Here is a 15,979-nt window from a genome sequence, read left to right on the forward strand (position 1 = left end):
AAGATGGAGAAGTGTCTTCTGCTGTTTGGAATCAGCAGCTAGAACTCCTCAATCTCACCTTCCTACATTCACATACTTTGGTTTTGCTCTATAAATTCTATAAAACATCTGTGTAACATAACTACAAGGACCTAAAGATATAATAATAGGTTGGTCCATCAATGAGACTTGCTCTTCAAGTTGTTCTTTCATCTGAATGAGCAAGGCTTTTTTGTGAGACTTGGCCAAGAACAGGGTACAGCCTGGAGCTCTGGACAAGGGCTCCCCTAACAGGTGAAAGGCAAACCAACAGCTTTGTTAATGGGCATCAGCTGTGGACCCTGGGAATGTGGAATACCAAGATATGCGCAGTAGAGTGCCTGCCCTCAAGCAGTTTGTAATAAATGGTAATATCATATTACATGTCAACACACACTAGAATGTCAGGGTGTACAGGAGTGCATGTGTCAGTGCTGAGAAGGTGAGTATGTGGACAGAAATGGGCTGAAACAATTTCTTGGGAGAAAAGACTGATGAACTGGGTCTGGAAGGTTGGAAAGATTTGTTTCAATAGAGGATGGAAGGTTGGATAGAGATGGCCATTATTGTCAAGGAAATGTAAACCAACCTACAGGAAGGAAAAGATGCAGAATATTAAGGAATACTGTATAAGATAGAAGTGAAAGGGTTTTCAAGTTCCTTTGCTTCCAGACTCAGCTGAAGTCAGTCTCTTCCATGAAACCAGCCCATTTGCCCAGAGTGCATCAAGAAGAGGAGAGCGCCAAACAAAGACCCCCCTAAAGCATCTACTGTGTGAGCAGGCGAAAAAGAGAAGGAACCTAGGAAAGAGGAGCAGGAGAGACAATGTTCCCGATGCCAAGGGAGAGGAATTTCAAAGGGGGGTGGGAAACAGCCTTAGAAACCGTTTAAACGCAGTGTTTCCCACTTTGAAATCACTACTGATCTGTAAGAGAAGTTTTCTTTAGGGTGGTAAGGACAGAAGGCAAATTATCAGGGTTTGAGAGTGCTGCTTTTGAGAAGCCTGAAAAAAAGAGAGCTTGTGTGAAGGATGGATATGGATAGATGACAAGAGAAAGATTAAAGACATAGGAGCAAGAAGGGACCTGATGGTGCTGAAGAAGATGGCTGGGAGGGAGTCATTAGCAATGCGTTGTTAAAGGAAGCTTGAAAACATTCCTCACAGAATTGCCCAGACTGCATAAGGCAGAAACCTAACTTCACATTTGCTATTTTCTCACAGGTTGCAGCAATGGCAGAAAGCCATAAAAGAGACCTGATGGGCAATAAGGTCTGTGTTAACAAGGCATTGAGGAATTAGCACAAAACCAAATGCTACGGGAGGACTGCCTGTACCACAAAGCCCAGCCACACCCATTTATCTTCTCCCCAGTTACCTTAATCAAAATAAATCTATATGGCTCTCATTCATGTACTTAAGAAAAGGTTTTGCAAAATCTTTCTCCCACAACATAGAATTTCAGATCTGAAAGAGACATTAAAAATCATCGAATCAACAACTCAATAGCAAAAAACAATCCAATTTAAAAAGGGGTAGAAGATCTGAATAGACATTTTCCCAAAGAAGACAACATATGAAAAGATACTCAACATCCCTAATTATCAGGGAAATGCAAATCAAACCACAATGAGAGATCACCTCACACCTGTCAGATGGCTATTATAAAAAAATAACAAGTGTTAGCGAGGATGTGGAGAAAGGGAACCATTATGCAAACGAAGGGAATTATTGTGCACTGCTGGTGGAAATGTAAATTGGTGCAGCCAGTATGGAAAACAGTATGAAGGTTATTCATAAATTTAAAATAGAACTACCATACAATTCAACAATTTCACTTCTGGGTATTTATCTGAAGATAGTGAGGCCACTAATTTAAAAAGATATATGCACCCCTTATATTCATTGCAGCATGATTTACAATAGCCAAGATATGGAAGCAACCTAAGTGTCCATAGATTGATGAATGGATAAATATGTGGTGTACAGAGAGAACGGAATATTACGCATCTATAGAAAAGAATGAGATCTTGCCATTTGTGATAACATAAATGGACCTAGAGAATATTATGCTAAGTGAAATGTCAGAGAAAGACAAATCCACAGGATCTCACTTATATGTAGATTCTAAAAAACCAAACAAATGAACAAATAAACAAAACTAAAGTAGCCTCATAAACACAGAGAGCCGTCTAGTGGTTGCCCTAGGGAAGAAGGCTGGGGTGATGCAAAATGGGTGAAGGGGATCAAGAGGCACAGACTTCCAGTTATGAAATAAATAAGTCAAGGGAATGTAATGTACAGTATGGGGGATACAAGCAATGATATTGTATTAACTTTCTATGGTGACAGATGGTAAAAGATTTATTTTGGTGATCATTTCATGATGTATATAAATGTCAGATCACTACACTATACACCTGAAACTAATACACTATTGTAAGTCAATTATACATCAATAAAAAATCTAATCATGAACAACAATGGACTTCAAGGATAACATTTTCCTTTCCCAACTTATTTTCCCTTTTCTTCTCTACAAGTTAGTATTTCTTTTAATAAAGTTTACTCTTCCACTAAAATATGACAACAGCATAGCCAATAAATAGAAATTCTCGTCTTTCCATCTCCAAATCTCTAACTGGTTTAATAATTCACTCCCTCACAGCACCTGAAAAATGGGACTTTTATCTTTGAATTCATCTATAAAACTGTTCTCTTCTCCTCCCACTTGCTAAATGAACTCCATTTATCACTCATTTTATGGGAGCTTATCTACTCCAAGAGAAGTTTAATCAGATAACCTGGTCCTTAGAAAAGCAGAGGAAGATTGCTAGGAATGGCTTCTATTGTTTGAGAACCTCTCTTTGATCTGAAAATTTTAGGAAGGTTATAGTATGTCTCTAGGGTCTCCTGCATTTTTGATGATCCAGAAAATTACTACCTTGGTCCCAGAGTCTAGAGAGTCTTTGCTAAACATGCTCACTCAATCCAATCCTTCAGAGTTATGTGAGGATGAGCTTAGTTCCCAGAGACTGAGCATTCCTAGTTTAATATTGTGATATAATGTGACAGATTTACACATTGTTCTGACATAATGAAATGCAAAGAGATGAAGTGCTTTATTTATCCAATAACTTCTTATTTCAACAGTTCACTGGTAGTTGTATAGGCTTTCTTGGCCTTGTCAAAAAGGCCCCAGGAAGCATCAGTGTGAGCCTTGCAAAACAGCCTCACCAGTTTACAAAGACCAAAGCACTAGGCCATGAAGTCAGAAAGAAGGAAACAACAGCACAAACAAGAAAAAAAAACAGGAGACCTGGGAACCTCTCTTCCTCAGAGGCATCCATTTTACTCTCTGCTGCCCGGGTGTCCCTCTGCCTGGATACAGGAGCCACACAGTAAAGGTTGTTGAATGAATCCCTTCCACGGTTCATCATTCACTCAACAAACACTGCTGATCATTTCTTCGGTGAACATTGTGCTCCCTTTAAGAGATATGAGGAAGTGCATATAAAGATAAAAAGGATACAGTTCTGCAATCAGGGAGAAGGCAGCCTTGTGAGGAAATCAGACAAGTACTTAATTGGATGTGTTTTGCCTCACACATACCAGGTGTCAGGGACAGGGACACAGAGGTGAGATTAACTAAAATCCTGGGGGTAGTTAAGAAAACTAGTAAATCATTTCAAATTTCATTTAAGTCTGTTGTAAAACTAACTCCTATGAATTTGCTTTAACTCTTTGGTAGAGAATGTGGGGAAAGATTTGTGCTCTCTCTTCTAACAGGTGCTCTGGCTATAATATTGGAGAGTATAGGAGTTCCTGGTTACAACTCATCAAGAAATTTGAAAAGCATATGAGTGAGTGTGATGGAGAGACACTGGCTCACACTGTCTTCCAGAGTCCGACCAGGACTCGGCAGGCAGCATAACAGGAGGCTCCGTAGATAACACTGTTTTTATTGACTAGAGCAAAACTCTCCAAGTGGGTTTGTATTGTATTCGGGTAGGAGCAAGCGGATGCAAAAGAGCCTTCTTCATCACGAACGTGGGAACAAGAAGAAGGAAAGGGTTTGCTCCAACATTTTTAATCTCCCCCAGTTTTGAGAGAGAGAGAGAGAGAGAGAGAGAGAAAGCAGTTATCGTTCTAAAGGAAAGCCTCGCTACGCACAGTGTGGCCGAAGGACCAACAGCAGGAGCATCATCTAGAAGATGGTTAGCGATGCAGAATCTCAGGCTTCAGCCCCAACCTATTGCATCAGAAACTACAGTTTGACAAGACCCCCAGGTGATTTGTATGCACGTTAAAGTTTGAGAAGCCTTGCTCTAGACCAGCGTGGTGGCTGCACATTGGAATCACCTGAGAGGCCAGCTTTTTAAACCAGTGATCCCACCCCTAGGAATTCTGATTTAAATGGTCTGGCTCCCTAAATGATTCCAAATGTGCAGTGAAGGTGGTAAAGCACTCAGAGGCCTCCTGTTCCCCAGAGAACCTCTGAAATAGCAGCAGGTCTGGGTGCTGCTCATGTGGAATGAATACGAAGAGGCCCCAAAAGCCCGGTGAAGTGGCCGCCCCTTGCCGATACGGGTAGGAGCCGGGACCCGGGCTGGCTGTCCGGATCCAGGGGCCCCAGCTTATCCTTGCACATGTACTCATCAAGACTACTCACTGTGCGTTTCAGTATGTGGAATCCATGTAGAAATTTGTCATGGTAGATCAAAATATTAAACCTGGAATGTTCTATGCCTGTGTGTTTAGCCCATCCTCAAACAAATCATTTGCAATTTACTTAGGGTCCTCTGCTGTAGAAGGTAATAAGAGCAGAAAGGTCGTCCAAAAAAGTTCGAGGCCTGAAGTTGGGAAGCAGAAAACAGAGAGGAGACACACAAAGGAAGCAGCACCCAGCGAACCCTGCCGTGAGTCAGCCTGGGGAGGCCCAGCCCCTTCTCGGGAGCCGGATTCAGGCTCAGGCGCACTGGCAGGGCTGGTGGGGCTGCGGCTGCTGCTCTCGGCCCAAGACCAAGTCTTAATAGCAACTTCCCTCCCTCGGCTGCTTAAACTTTTTTTTCCCCTGTAGCTGGAAAGAAGTGTCACATTTTGCTCACTCCCAACCCTCTCCCCCACCCCCTCTCAGGGAACGTGTTTGTGCAGAGGGGGTGCTGAGAGCCACCTCCAGCCTCGGGTGACTGCTGTAAGTAACTTTCAACTCCTCTCATTGCCACACGATGAAGTTCCTCGGGAAGCCCAGGAGCCGGACAGCTGCTTTTCTGTCTCTCGGTTTGTTCTTTTTGAAGATTCTGCAACCAGGGCACAGCCACCTTTATAGCAACCGCTATGCTGGGTAAGTGAAGCGACTTTCATGCCCTGCGCAGCTTTTAGCTGTATGAGGGAGCTGGTTTGCTCCTGAGTGCGCCTCACTTTTTCTGGTCTTTGGTCTCTGCGTGAATCTGACCACTTTACTGGTCATCTAAAATAGAAAGCGCAAACAGCTCCCAGCTCTTTGGTTTAGCTCACTGAGAGAATGCAGTGGGCGCCCATCTAGCTTTTCATACTATTTATCGTGAGCCACGCTCAGCTGTGGGCTAGCGTTGACTGGGATTCTGTCTTTGGAGCAGCCAGAGGCAGTATTCGCAGCATTTGCCTGGGTTGACGCTCTGCAGGAAGGATGCTGTTGACCCCCGTGAATTATGATCCAAAAGCTAAAGCTGCTGCTGTCGGAGTGTGTGCAGGGATTCAGGAGCAGTGGGCTGAAATTCACCAGTGATTAATTTAAGAACTTAGTGTGATTTTTTTTTTTTTTAGTTTGTTACCCTACAGAGGGGTTATTAGAAGGATTTTCAAATCAGCAATGCAAATGAGTCAACTCAAAATAAGCAGAATAAAAGTGGCCAGCTGTAAAATTATGGGTATTTTTCTGAAAGAAAAACAAAAGAGGAAAAACAATTAGTCTTCTCCCCCTCTGTAGGTTAGCTCTGTGTTTGCCTTTCATAAAGAGGCATGCATGTCTTCTTATCCCAAAAGCTTGCTGTGGAATATATAGCATGTGCTTTGCTCAAATTTGCAGGGGGTTGTTCTTTGAATCTGGAAATTATGGCTTTCCTGCATTTTAGAGCTGCAAGAAACTTAAATTGCTCCTCTAATTCAATTCTTGTTTTACAGAGAAAGAAAACCAGTACCTTAAATCTTTTTAAATGGTCTATCATTCAATAATTACCAGTTGAGGCAAGCTTTCATATAGATCTGGATTATGACTAGGGAGAGTTCAGTGTCTTGAAGCAAATTATTCTCACTAGGAGGAGCAGTACAGTGAAGAATTTTACATATGTTCCTGGAAAAGGTAACTGTTTCCCTCTCCCTCTGGAAGAATCTAGGCACTGCCTTTAGAGTTCCTCTGAATACAGTGCCACAGAGGAAATTGTAAAAACATGTCCTCAGTTTTAGAGGATGCAGAATAGGGATGGGGGCCTTGGTTTAGATAAGGGCATAGATGGTAATACAATCTCAGATTTTTCTCCCTGGGTGTTCTGGGGAAAAGCAGAAAGGAGTTAATATCTGAGGACTGCTTTTCAGTTTCCTTGATACACATGGTGCAGGCTTTACATCCTGCCATTTGTCACTGCCCTTGGAGATTGAGGTAAGGAAGGCTTGTTTAATGACTGGTGGCAGAGGAGTTTACCCTGACTCTCCTAGCTGATGTCGGGCCAGGTGATGAACATATTTCACAGGTTTAGACCCGCCTGGGTGACATAGGACCTCACTCCTCCACTCAGCTGTGGCCCTGCTCATAATTATTTCAGTGTGTGATGTTTGTCAGTGATAAGTCACCAGACCTGCTTCAGCTGAGCAGGTGTGCACACACTCCAAAGCACCACTTAGCAGAGGAAATGAGGCCAACGATGGTGCCCTTTTCTCATAGAATTTGCAAGCAACTGGAACCTTTCTGGAGAAATTTTTTCTCTTGTTCTGCAATGAAAGTAATAATTGCTGTTTCTTTCTTTGGGTGCTGTATAATAAGTTAGTCCCAAATGTGTAAACTACCAGATGTCTGAACACTGAGGGGGCTGGGGAGGGAGGGATGAAACAATGAGAAACTGAAGAAAGGAGCCTCACCTGTCCATCACAGTAGAGGCCTAGAGCATCCTTAAAACCAGAAATGTTTCTGAGCACACTCACCACCAAAAATGGGCAATTTTAACTTACCTTCAATAGATATGTCATTCTCTCATCACTGAAGACAGAAATGCTGCTTAGGGCTGGGATTATTTTGCTGCTTTTACTCAGGAACTACTTTCTGCCAGTCTAGCTCTTCAGCGAACAGAACTGTGATGGGCTTGATATGGTAGAATAGTATTTAGCATTATTTTTGTTGCCCATCCAAAGTTACTCTAAACCACCTCATTTTTATCCCTTATGCAATTTGTTTCAGTTTTGTTAATAATTATGGAGCAGCCCTATTTCTTGCATTTTTGTAAAAAAAATTTTTTTTGTAGGCCTTGTTTCACTCTAATATATGATTATCATTTGCAGGACTCTGTGAATGAATAAGAAATAGAACACTCAGACCAGCATGCCTCCTGAGAGCAGCTAGTGAACTTAGTCCTTTCCGCATTAACCAATAACAGTTATACAGAGCCAATTGTAGAATAGATGCTTAGTAAATGGCAGATTTAAATGTCTCAGGAAAAATTGTACAAAGACAAGGAAAATAACATTTTGGATGGCTATACTACACATTTATAAGAGATATAAAAATACATGGAAAAGGAATGAAGCAAAGTGTAGAAAATAACTTGACTCTGAATAATATTTAGTGATTCTCTACTGTAGAAGGCTTCCAGGGCTACAAATGCAAGTCAAACATTTCTGTGATCAATGAATGTCAGTCAGTAAGTCTCCTCCGCAGGCAAACACACACTGTGTCCTCACCTTTTCTCTCCTTGGGTATTTCTGGAAGCAGCCCTGGTTAGTTATTATACTGTGGCAATGAGGGCAAAAAAAATGTAAGGATCTTCTGTATCACATGAAATTAGGGTAGTTGTTTCTTTTACCACCCCTAAAAAAAAAAGTTCTAAGACATGAAGCAATAAATCTGGCAATGCTGTGGAATTCAAGTGGCTATGGTTTTCCAAGAACTACTTATCCAGTACCTTCTTTGTGCAAGTCAATGGAGTGTAATGATTAGAAGTCCTGAAGTTCAGCTGCCTGGGTTTCAATTTCTGCTTTCCCATATTCAGTAGCTCTGTTACCTTGGGCAAGTTCCTTAACCTCTCTGAGCCTCAGTTTCCTTATCTGGAATATTGAATATTTGAACCTTCCTCACCAAGGTTTAAATGCAATAGCATAGGTAACTGATGGTTCTTGGCACTTTGCTGTTTTACCAATACTTAATATAAACATTTATAAAAATATAAGATACCAATATTATAAAAATATTAACTTTTTCAACAACCTTTCAGCTAAATAAGGTATAGACAGGGTAACTCTAGTTCAGTGCTAACTAACCCAAGGTCACTGTTAGGTCATCATTGGAATTCTAACTCAGCTCTGTGTCTTTTCAGACTGTACTTCTCATTTTGCTACCCACTTATGTTTAGAAAGTAACTGCTTTTAAGAAAAACTGAAGATTTAATCTTGTTTGGGAAACTAATAGTTTTGGGCTAATAATGGAAAGGAGTAGATGACAGAGGTAAAGTTGCAAGTTTACTCATGGTTGCTTCTCTAGGGTGATGAGTCACTGATGGTAAATTATTAGAGAAGCAGAGAGACAAGGGATAGAAAATGGAAGATAACGGAACTGTATATTGTTACCAAAAACAAAAACTAGGATAGAGAGTGGCCATGGGAGTGTGACTTCATTCATTCAAGTATTTCTTGAGTGCCTACTTTATGCAATGAACGTTGACCAGCAAGTCAAGGCCACAGATAGTTTGTAGCTTAGTAAAGAAAACAGCCCCACATGTGACAGTGTACAACGTACAAATGCCGTGCGGGCTGGACGGATGACTATGGGGGTTGATAAGAAAGCTTGGTGAACAAGGAGGAGGAGTAGGAATCCCTTCCAGAGCCTCACCTGTCTGGTCACCCAGCCCTGCTGTATCTTGGGTAGGTGAGTTCCTGCCACCCGGGCTGCTTCTTGGGACCTGAACCCACTGGAATCACAACTGCCTGAAGAGGCCTCAGGGATGCTGCTTCCCTCACCTGGCCTTGCATCTGTTGAAGCTCTCATGTCTCAGTGCAATTTCCTCCCCTTCTCTTCCTCAGGGGAGCAGCAGCTCTGATAACTTAGCCTTTCTGCATGATCGCAGGTATGTGCAGGGCTGGTTACGGCCCACTCACCAGCTGGTGTGTTCTGATTAGTTAGTGTCCATGCTGTACTCATGCCCCCAAACCCTGTCCCCCACCCTGCCACCCCACCCCAGTTATTTTTCAAGTTTGCTAGTCCTCCGTGAAAGTGGGATACAGAGATTCAGGAGCTAGATTAAAGGAATACGTTTTTTTTCATTTTTAAAGCAGTTGGGTCCTTGAAATGCTGTAAGCAAAGAGGCCCCAAATTGGGATGTGCTGTATTGAAGAGAAGATAGTGAGAAATACAGTGATGAGCTAGAATAGATAGAATTTCAGGGGCATTTCATTGTATTTGTTTCCACCTAACCTCTCTGGCTGTTCCCTTCTGTTGCTCAACAGCTTTTAATTCTTTTATCATCTGATGGTGTTTTCTTTTTAATGCTCTGAATTTTTAGAAACCTAGGGCTACAGTGTAAGAGATTATACTGAAATCTTGAATCTGCAGGTTATCTTCTGTGTTAGTAGTTAAAGTGCTTTTCAGATAGGATGGCCGCAAATCCCATCCACCCAAGACTGGCCTGGCTTGTCCCTGCAGTTTGGTGTGCTCACTGGCAGTGTGCCCATTAGTCTAAGACAGGTCCTGATTTGGACGTGCACCATGGGTTTGACCTTTATTCTTGGCTATGTTTGCTGCTTTACTGAGCTTTACATGAAGTCTTCAACTACCTTATTTTACTCCCAAAGAGCACATTTATCTCCAGTTCCTTCCATTCCTGTCTTCTCTTGCAATAGCCAGCAGCCATGTTTGGACTTCTTTACTTCAGCCAAGTTCAGGTAATTTTCTCCTAACTGATCTTCCTCTAATCCTTTCTCGTACTGATGGTCTTACTAAAATAAGACTTGTGTTGTGTTGCTCCCTTGCTCAGATATCTACTTTGGCTCCCTGTTGCCAACTATATAGAGTCCAGAATCCTCTGTCTGGCTCTCAGGGCCTCTATCTCACTCTTCCTCAATCCTGAAACTCCTCTACAGTCAGGTCAGGGAAGTGGGCCTTCAGCATTGCTCATCTTTAGCAGGAAAGGCAGGCAGGCCCCACTCATCTCATAATAAGCGCCTAAAGTAAAAGGAGCTATCTCAGATCATGAATGATTAAAATGGGTGAGATACACATTTGGGGCATTAGGAGCTATGAGGGATATCTGGTGGGTTCTAAGGTTGGTTTTGAACCTGGCCTGCACAGTCAGGCTGTGATTAATGGACTACTTCTCCAGTGTCTTTTGGAAGTTCTTTTTAGCAATTAGCCCTTAGGAGAATAATTTTAGTTTTCTTTATGCATTAGTTCATAGTGAAATCCCTAAGGGCTGGTTGTTTATCGGCTGATTATACAAAAGCTTTATTCCCCACAGTGTGTTGTGTGTGTTGAGGTCTCCTGCCTTACTTGTTTAGAGATGTGCAATGTGGCAGCTCTCAACTTCTCCGACTTGAATTCACAGGCAGATGGTACTCCGTGGGGATTGGCTGCTGAGCTAGTGAAAGGAGGAAGGTTTCTTCTGTTTCTGGGCCACTTTCTCCTTGGAGCCCAGTCTTAATGTGGCCTTTGTTCTGTGGTGCCAGGATATATTCTGGGTAATACTGTCAAGCATAATTTTCCACCCCTGAAAAGCTGTGAAGGTTGTTAATGTTTCATGACTTCATAGTCTGTATTATGTGAGCTCCAAAAGCATTGTTTTTACTTCTGTTCAGTAATTCCATTTTCAAAGGCAGGAAAACTCTTAGTGACTAGTTTTAGAGTCACTATTATGATCAATCAGTTGTTAACTGGTTTATAGGATTAGAATTTGCTTTGCCACATAAATGCCTTCCTAATCTGCCTTTGACCATTAGTGTCTTTCTAAGAAAGTCGAATGTAGATCTTTTTCTGGGTAGTGTAGGAAACTTCCAGGGGGAAAAAAATAGTTCTAGCAACCTTCTAAGTGGTTTTCTTCAACAAAATTACCATCTTTGTTCTTTTTCTCAGTGTACTTTGAAAAGAGTAAAACATTTCCTTTAGTATCTGTGTTGTTAAAGATGCTGTTGGGTTGTTACTTTTCCACTATAACAAAGAATCTCAAAGGTGAATAGTTTAAGCAAGACATTGTTTCTCATGTAAAAATCCAGAGCAGGTATAGTTAGTGCGAGAGAACCAGGCTCCCTCTGCCCTGTACCCCTGCTGTACTCAACACTCAGTTCCCCAACATGGCTCGAGAGGTTTTCCAGCTCTTGCAGTCCAGCCAGTAGGAAAGTGGAAAGGCACGGTCACTCTGCTTTCCTTTAAGAGAACAGTCTTTTAACATCCTTAACATCACTTCCCTATCTAGAGTCGTTAGATGGCCTGAGCTGCAAGGAGGCTATGAAATAATGGTGCAAGTGGTCTGGGAGGGAAGGGGAAGATCGGGAAAGACATACTGAAAATAACTAGCAGTCTCTCAGTGGTCACTTTGATATTTAAAGATTAGCAACCCTTTCTCCCTTCTACTTGGTTCTCCTGAAGAAGCAATCTATCCAGAGGGGCTTTTAGAATTTTTACTTCAAGAGGATGAAAAGTGTTTTTTTATTCTATAAATGGCATTTTTAAGTGAGAGTGTTGGAATTAGAAGACACAAAAATATTATAGCCAATCCTTTTACCTAATACACAGGAAGCAGAACTGCAAAAAAAAGTAAAAGGATTTTCAGGGTTGGTGGTGGAATTAGGACTAAAACCCAGGTCAGCTGAGTTTGCAGCATTATTTATAGTTGATGACACTGTCTTTGATGAATCCAGAAATCTTACTCTTTCCTATTCCTGGAGTTGGGGATAAAGTAAAATGTTTTCCAAGGCTGAGAAGTGTTTAATGAGGGAAGATTTAATTTCATTTCTATAAATATTTGTAGCATATCTGGCCCTCTGCTAGTCTGGGACTATGGAGATAAAAGAGCAGTCCATGTGTACAGCATAATGAGTAACTTGGGCAAATAAACAATTCCAACTCGGATCACTGTGCCTACAGAGAGGAAACTCTTGGTGCTGGGTGAGTGCAGAAGGTCACTTAATTCAGATTGAAAGGGGGAGAGAGGTAAAAGAAGGCTTCTTGGTTGAACAATGAGTCTTAAGAGGGAAACAGAAATTTGAGTGGATTATTAAATATGCAAGGTATTTTACATTTTTCTTTTAAATGATTGGTACTCAAAGGCCCTGATCTTAGTCATAAAGAACAAGTAGAAATTAGGTTAAGGCTTTCCAGACACAGAGAAGTATATTGCATGTGCAAAAAAACAAGTGAGAGAGCTTGGTCACATCCAGAAATCAGAGCAATTACGTATGGCTAATATGGTATTTCTCTTGGTGAGAGTAAGGAGAGGCGAGGTAAGGCTTCAAGGTCATGCAGCACCTCATGTCCCATGATGTGGAGTTCTGCTTTTTCCCAAAGGTGACAGGGTACTAATGAAGAATTTTAAGCAGGGAATTTAGATGATTAAGTTTTTTTCAAAGGAAGTTCCCTCTGCCATCTCTTAGAAAGGAAGATTTGAGGGCTGTCTCCTGGGAGTGACAATCAAAGGGAAAGGAGGGAACCAATCAAATATTTAAGAGGTACAGTTTTCAAAATTAAGCAACCGAAGAGGAAAAGAAAGAAGAAATAGTGTAAAATGATCTTAGGATTGGGTAATAGGACTGAGGTTTTTGCAGAGAAGGTCAGTACTTTTTTCGGCTATGTATAGTTTGAAGTGCCTATAAAGTGCCCAATTGGATAGGTGGATCTGAAGTTCACGGGACAGCTCTAGACTGTGAAATAGATTCCAGTATCTGATATATATAAAACATCTTGAAATTTTGAGTGTAGGGTAGGTAGGACACCCAGGAAGCACTCATTACGTGAAAAGCATAGAGTCCCAAACTGAATAAGACAGAAGGGAAAAGCCAGAGAAAAACTAGTGGAAAGGCCTAGAAAGAGATTAACAACCCCAGAAAATGTCAGAAACCCAGGAAAATAAGAGACCAAAGAAAGGTGAGAGCAGCTACATTGGGTACTGCCAAGTATGCCCGTTGGTTTGGCCTCAGGGATTCAGTCGTGTGCTCATCAAAGGTGCTTTTGGTGGAGTGGTGGGTGAAAACTAGGGCACGGTAGGTTGAGGAATGAAAGAGACATGGGCGACTGGCAGTGAGTAGAGACCACTGCTAATTTCAAGAAGCTTATTCATGAAGGGGGTTGGGACAAGGAGCCAATAATTAGAGTTGAAGAATTTTTTTTTTGTCATTTTGTTCCTATTTCTTAAGATATGGCTAGATTTTATGCTGGGTGGAAGGAATAAAAGAGGGAGCAGCTATAGATAAAGAAGGAGGAACGTGAAGGTGATAGATTAGGTCTCCAAAAGACAGAAAGCCAGCTGGCCTCTTTTCTCCGCAAAACAGGAGGACAGTTCCTGGTCCTATGAAGGCATAGTGAATAAGGAACCTGATAAAAGGAGAGGTGGTTTTGATTTAAAATGTTCCTGAGGGAAATGACTTGGACCTTCAGGAGGATCACCAAGCATTACTGAGAACCCAGTTGATGGTAGAGATGGTCTCTAATACCTAACACTTTATATTGTACTCCGATTTACAAAGTACTTTATCATTTCGCTCAATGCTAGAGAAATACAAGTTAGTAGCAGCCTTTTCGTTATCCTTTCTTCCACAGCTTCCCCCTCCCATTTCTGCCCTCTTTCATTTCAAGCTCCTGAAATTGTTCTAACACAGATCTTCAGAGTTATATGTGTATTCTTTCTGCTTCCTATTCCAGCTTGGTTTTTCTGTCACTCAGGGTCCCAGCAGAAACAGAATTTTGCTTCAATGATTGAACTGCAGAGACTTTTCAAAAGGGGCTGTTTACTGAGATGCAGGCAGGGTGAAGGAAGACAGGGATGCTGAAGCACCCAAAGGTTAGCGATTTCTGGGTCTGAAGGGACAAAGAAGGAAAGAAATTAACCTCCTTGAGGCCAAAGAGAGCTGGCCCTTGGAGGAGGGGCTGCCTAGCAGGAACCAGTACTGTGGAGGCTAGTAGCTACTGTCAGAAGTGTGACACTGAAACCAGGAAAGAGGGACAGGGAAGAAATCCCCCTGCCTTTCTCTTCGCCCACCCTCCATTTGTGTGCTGGGGAAAGAAGCCAGACACAGGCCACGGAGGCCCATCTCTCAGGCTCCATGATTCTACTGAGAATCTTCCCATGCGACCTCATGTTCCCTGGAACATGTCACCGTGGACTCTCATCATTCAATCTATGACAATTCTGCCAATGGGGGAGGGCATATCTTTAAGCCCTTAAGTAGCCACAAAGCAAGCCAAGAAGGAACAGTGTCAGAATTCCCCCATCCCTACTCTGCCTTCCTCTTCTGTGCCTGAGAGACGGGCCTCTGCGGTCTGTGTCTGGCTCCTTTCCCCAGCACACAGATGGAGGGTGGGGGAGAGATCTGTGAAAATGTCTCAGTGTCTTAGCCAGGGGAACAGGCCTTCCCTCTCCTTCCTCTGAGTTACCTGGGAAGTGGAGGTAACTCCATCTTTCAGTCTTCCCATCCTCTCTTATTCCATGACACTTACCACGTACCAGAAGGTGCACTGAGGCCTTACTGACCACCGTTCCTCATCCCTGGACAGGTTGGGAATCATCTAAGTGGAGAGAGACAGTCTCTGTCTCCTGAAGGCTTATACTGCAACCCAACCATCTGAACTGGAAAAAAATAATAATAAAAATGCAAGTATACAAGGTCAACAACACTGAACTTTGTTTTCTTAACGCAGACACCACGTATTTTATAGCATTTCAGTCTCAGATTACCAACTGCTAAAAAATGGAGTAGGTGATCCCATAGTTTTATCACTAGCTGGGCATTTTTTTTTTTTTGCACTTAAAAGAATCTAACCATTTGCACATGTGACCTCATTTGCCATATTTTCATTACTCCATCTATCTTTCAGATTTTTACTCTTATCAGACTAATTCATGAATCACCTAAATGTCTACTAGGTTCTTTTTGTGATGTTTTTGAACATAATGAGGACACAACATGTGTGGCATGACATGTTTGGGGTCCTATTGTACCCCATCAATTGTGTTTCCATGGGATGGATGGAATGTGTGTGATGACATGATAGCAATATATTTGGCATCAAAATTGCTAAATATATGGAAGTGTAGGGGCATTTGGGACAAGACTGTGTAGCAAGATGTTTGGAGTAGTTAGAAATTTGCTGCTGAAAAAATCTAAGACCTTGACTTAGAGGGCAGAAGATGAGGACACATATGGGGTTGTTCATTCCCTCTAAGTTTTCAGACCTCTCTGTGAAAGGAAAATATCTGTAAATGACTAGCAGGAAATCTTAATATGTGATAGGAAAACCACTTTGGTATTTCAGAGAGATATGCATTCTGCAGTGTTTCCTTGGCCTGAATAAGGTGTGTTTTTTCCTTTTCCCCCAGGAGCCCCATTTGCTGAGGTTGTTCATTCTCCACAAGAGGTTTTCTAAAAACACTCCAGTCACTGCAAGCCCCTCGTCTACCTAACCCTCTTTCTTCCTCCCTTACACCAAAACCTTTTACTAATAAGGCAAAGAATGTACCTTTTCCTTTAGTGATGAGATGGAGGTGTTGTGCATCTGACCAGAATTATCTTGCCTTCTGT

General features: G+C 42.0%; 1 protein-coding gene across 2 annotated transcripts in view; it reads left to right on the plus strand.

Moving 5' to 3' along the window:
* The first annotated feature begins 4,489 nt into the window (after positions 1 to 4,489).
* The window catches only part of CPA6 (carboxypeptidase A6), a 288,596-nt gene continuing 277,106 nt past the window's right edge, over positions 4,490 to 15,979 (plus strand). The window contains exons 1-3 of one of the 2 annotated variants that reach the window (XM_036886322.2): positions 4,490 to 4,606; positions 4,813 to 4,935; positions 5,154 to 5,360. In XM_036886322.2, the coding sequence (XP_036742217.2) occupies positions 5,245 to 5,360 (116 nt within the window). In that variant the 5' untranslated portion in view covers positions 4,490 to 4,606; positions 4,813 to 4,935; positions 5,154 to 5,244. Of the gene's footprint in view, positions 4,607 to 4,812; positions 4,936 to 4,989; positions 5,361 to 15,979 lie in introns of those variants that run through there. The other variant, XM_057498017.1, reaches the window with a different exon arrangement.

Source organism: Manis pentadactyla, chromosome 3 (genome assembly GCF_030020395.1).
Source record: "Manis pentadactyla isolate mManPen7 chromosome 3, mManPen7.hap1, whole genome shotgun sequence".
NCBI classification, from domain to species: domain Eukaryota; kingdom Metazoa; phylum Chordata; class Mammalia; order Pholidota; family Manidae; genus Manis; species Manis pentadactyla.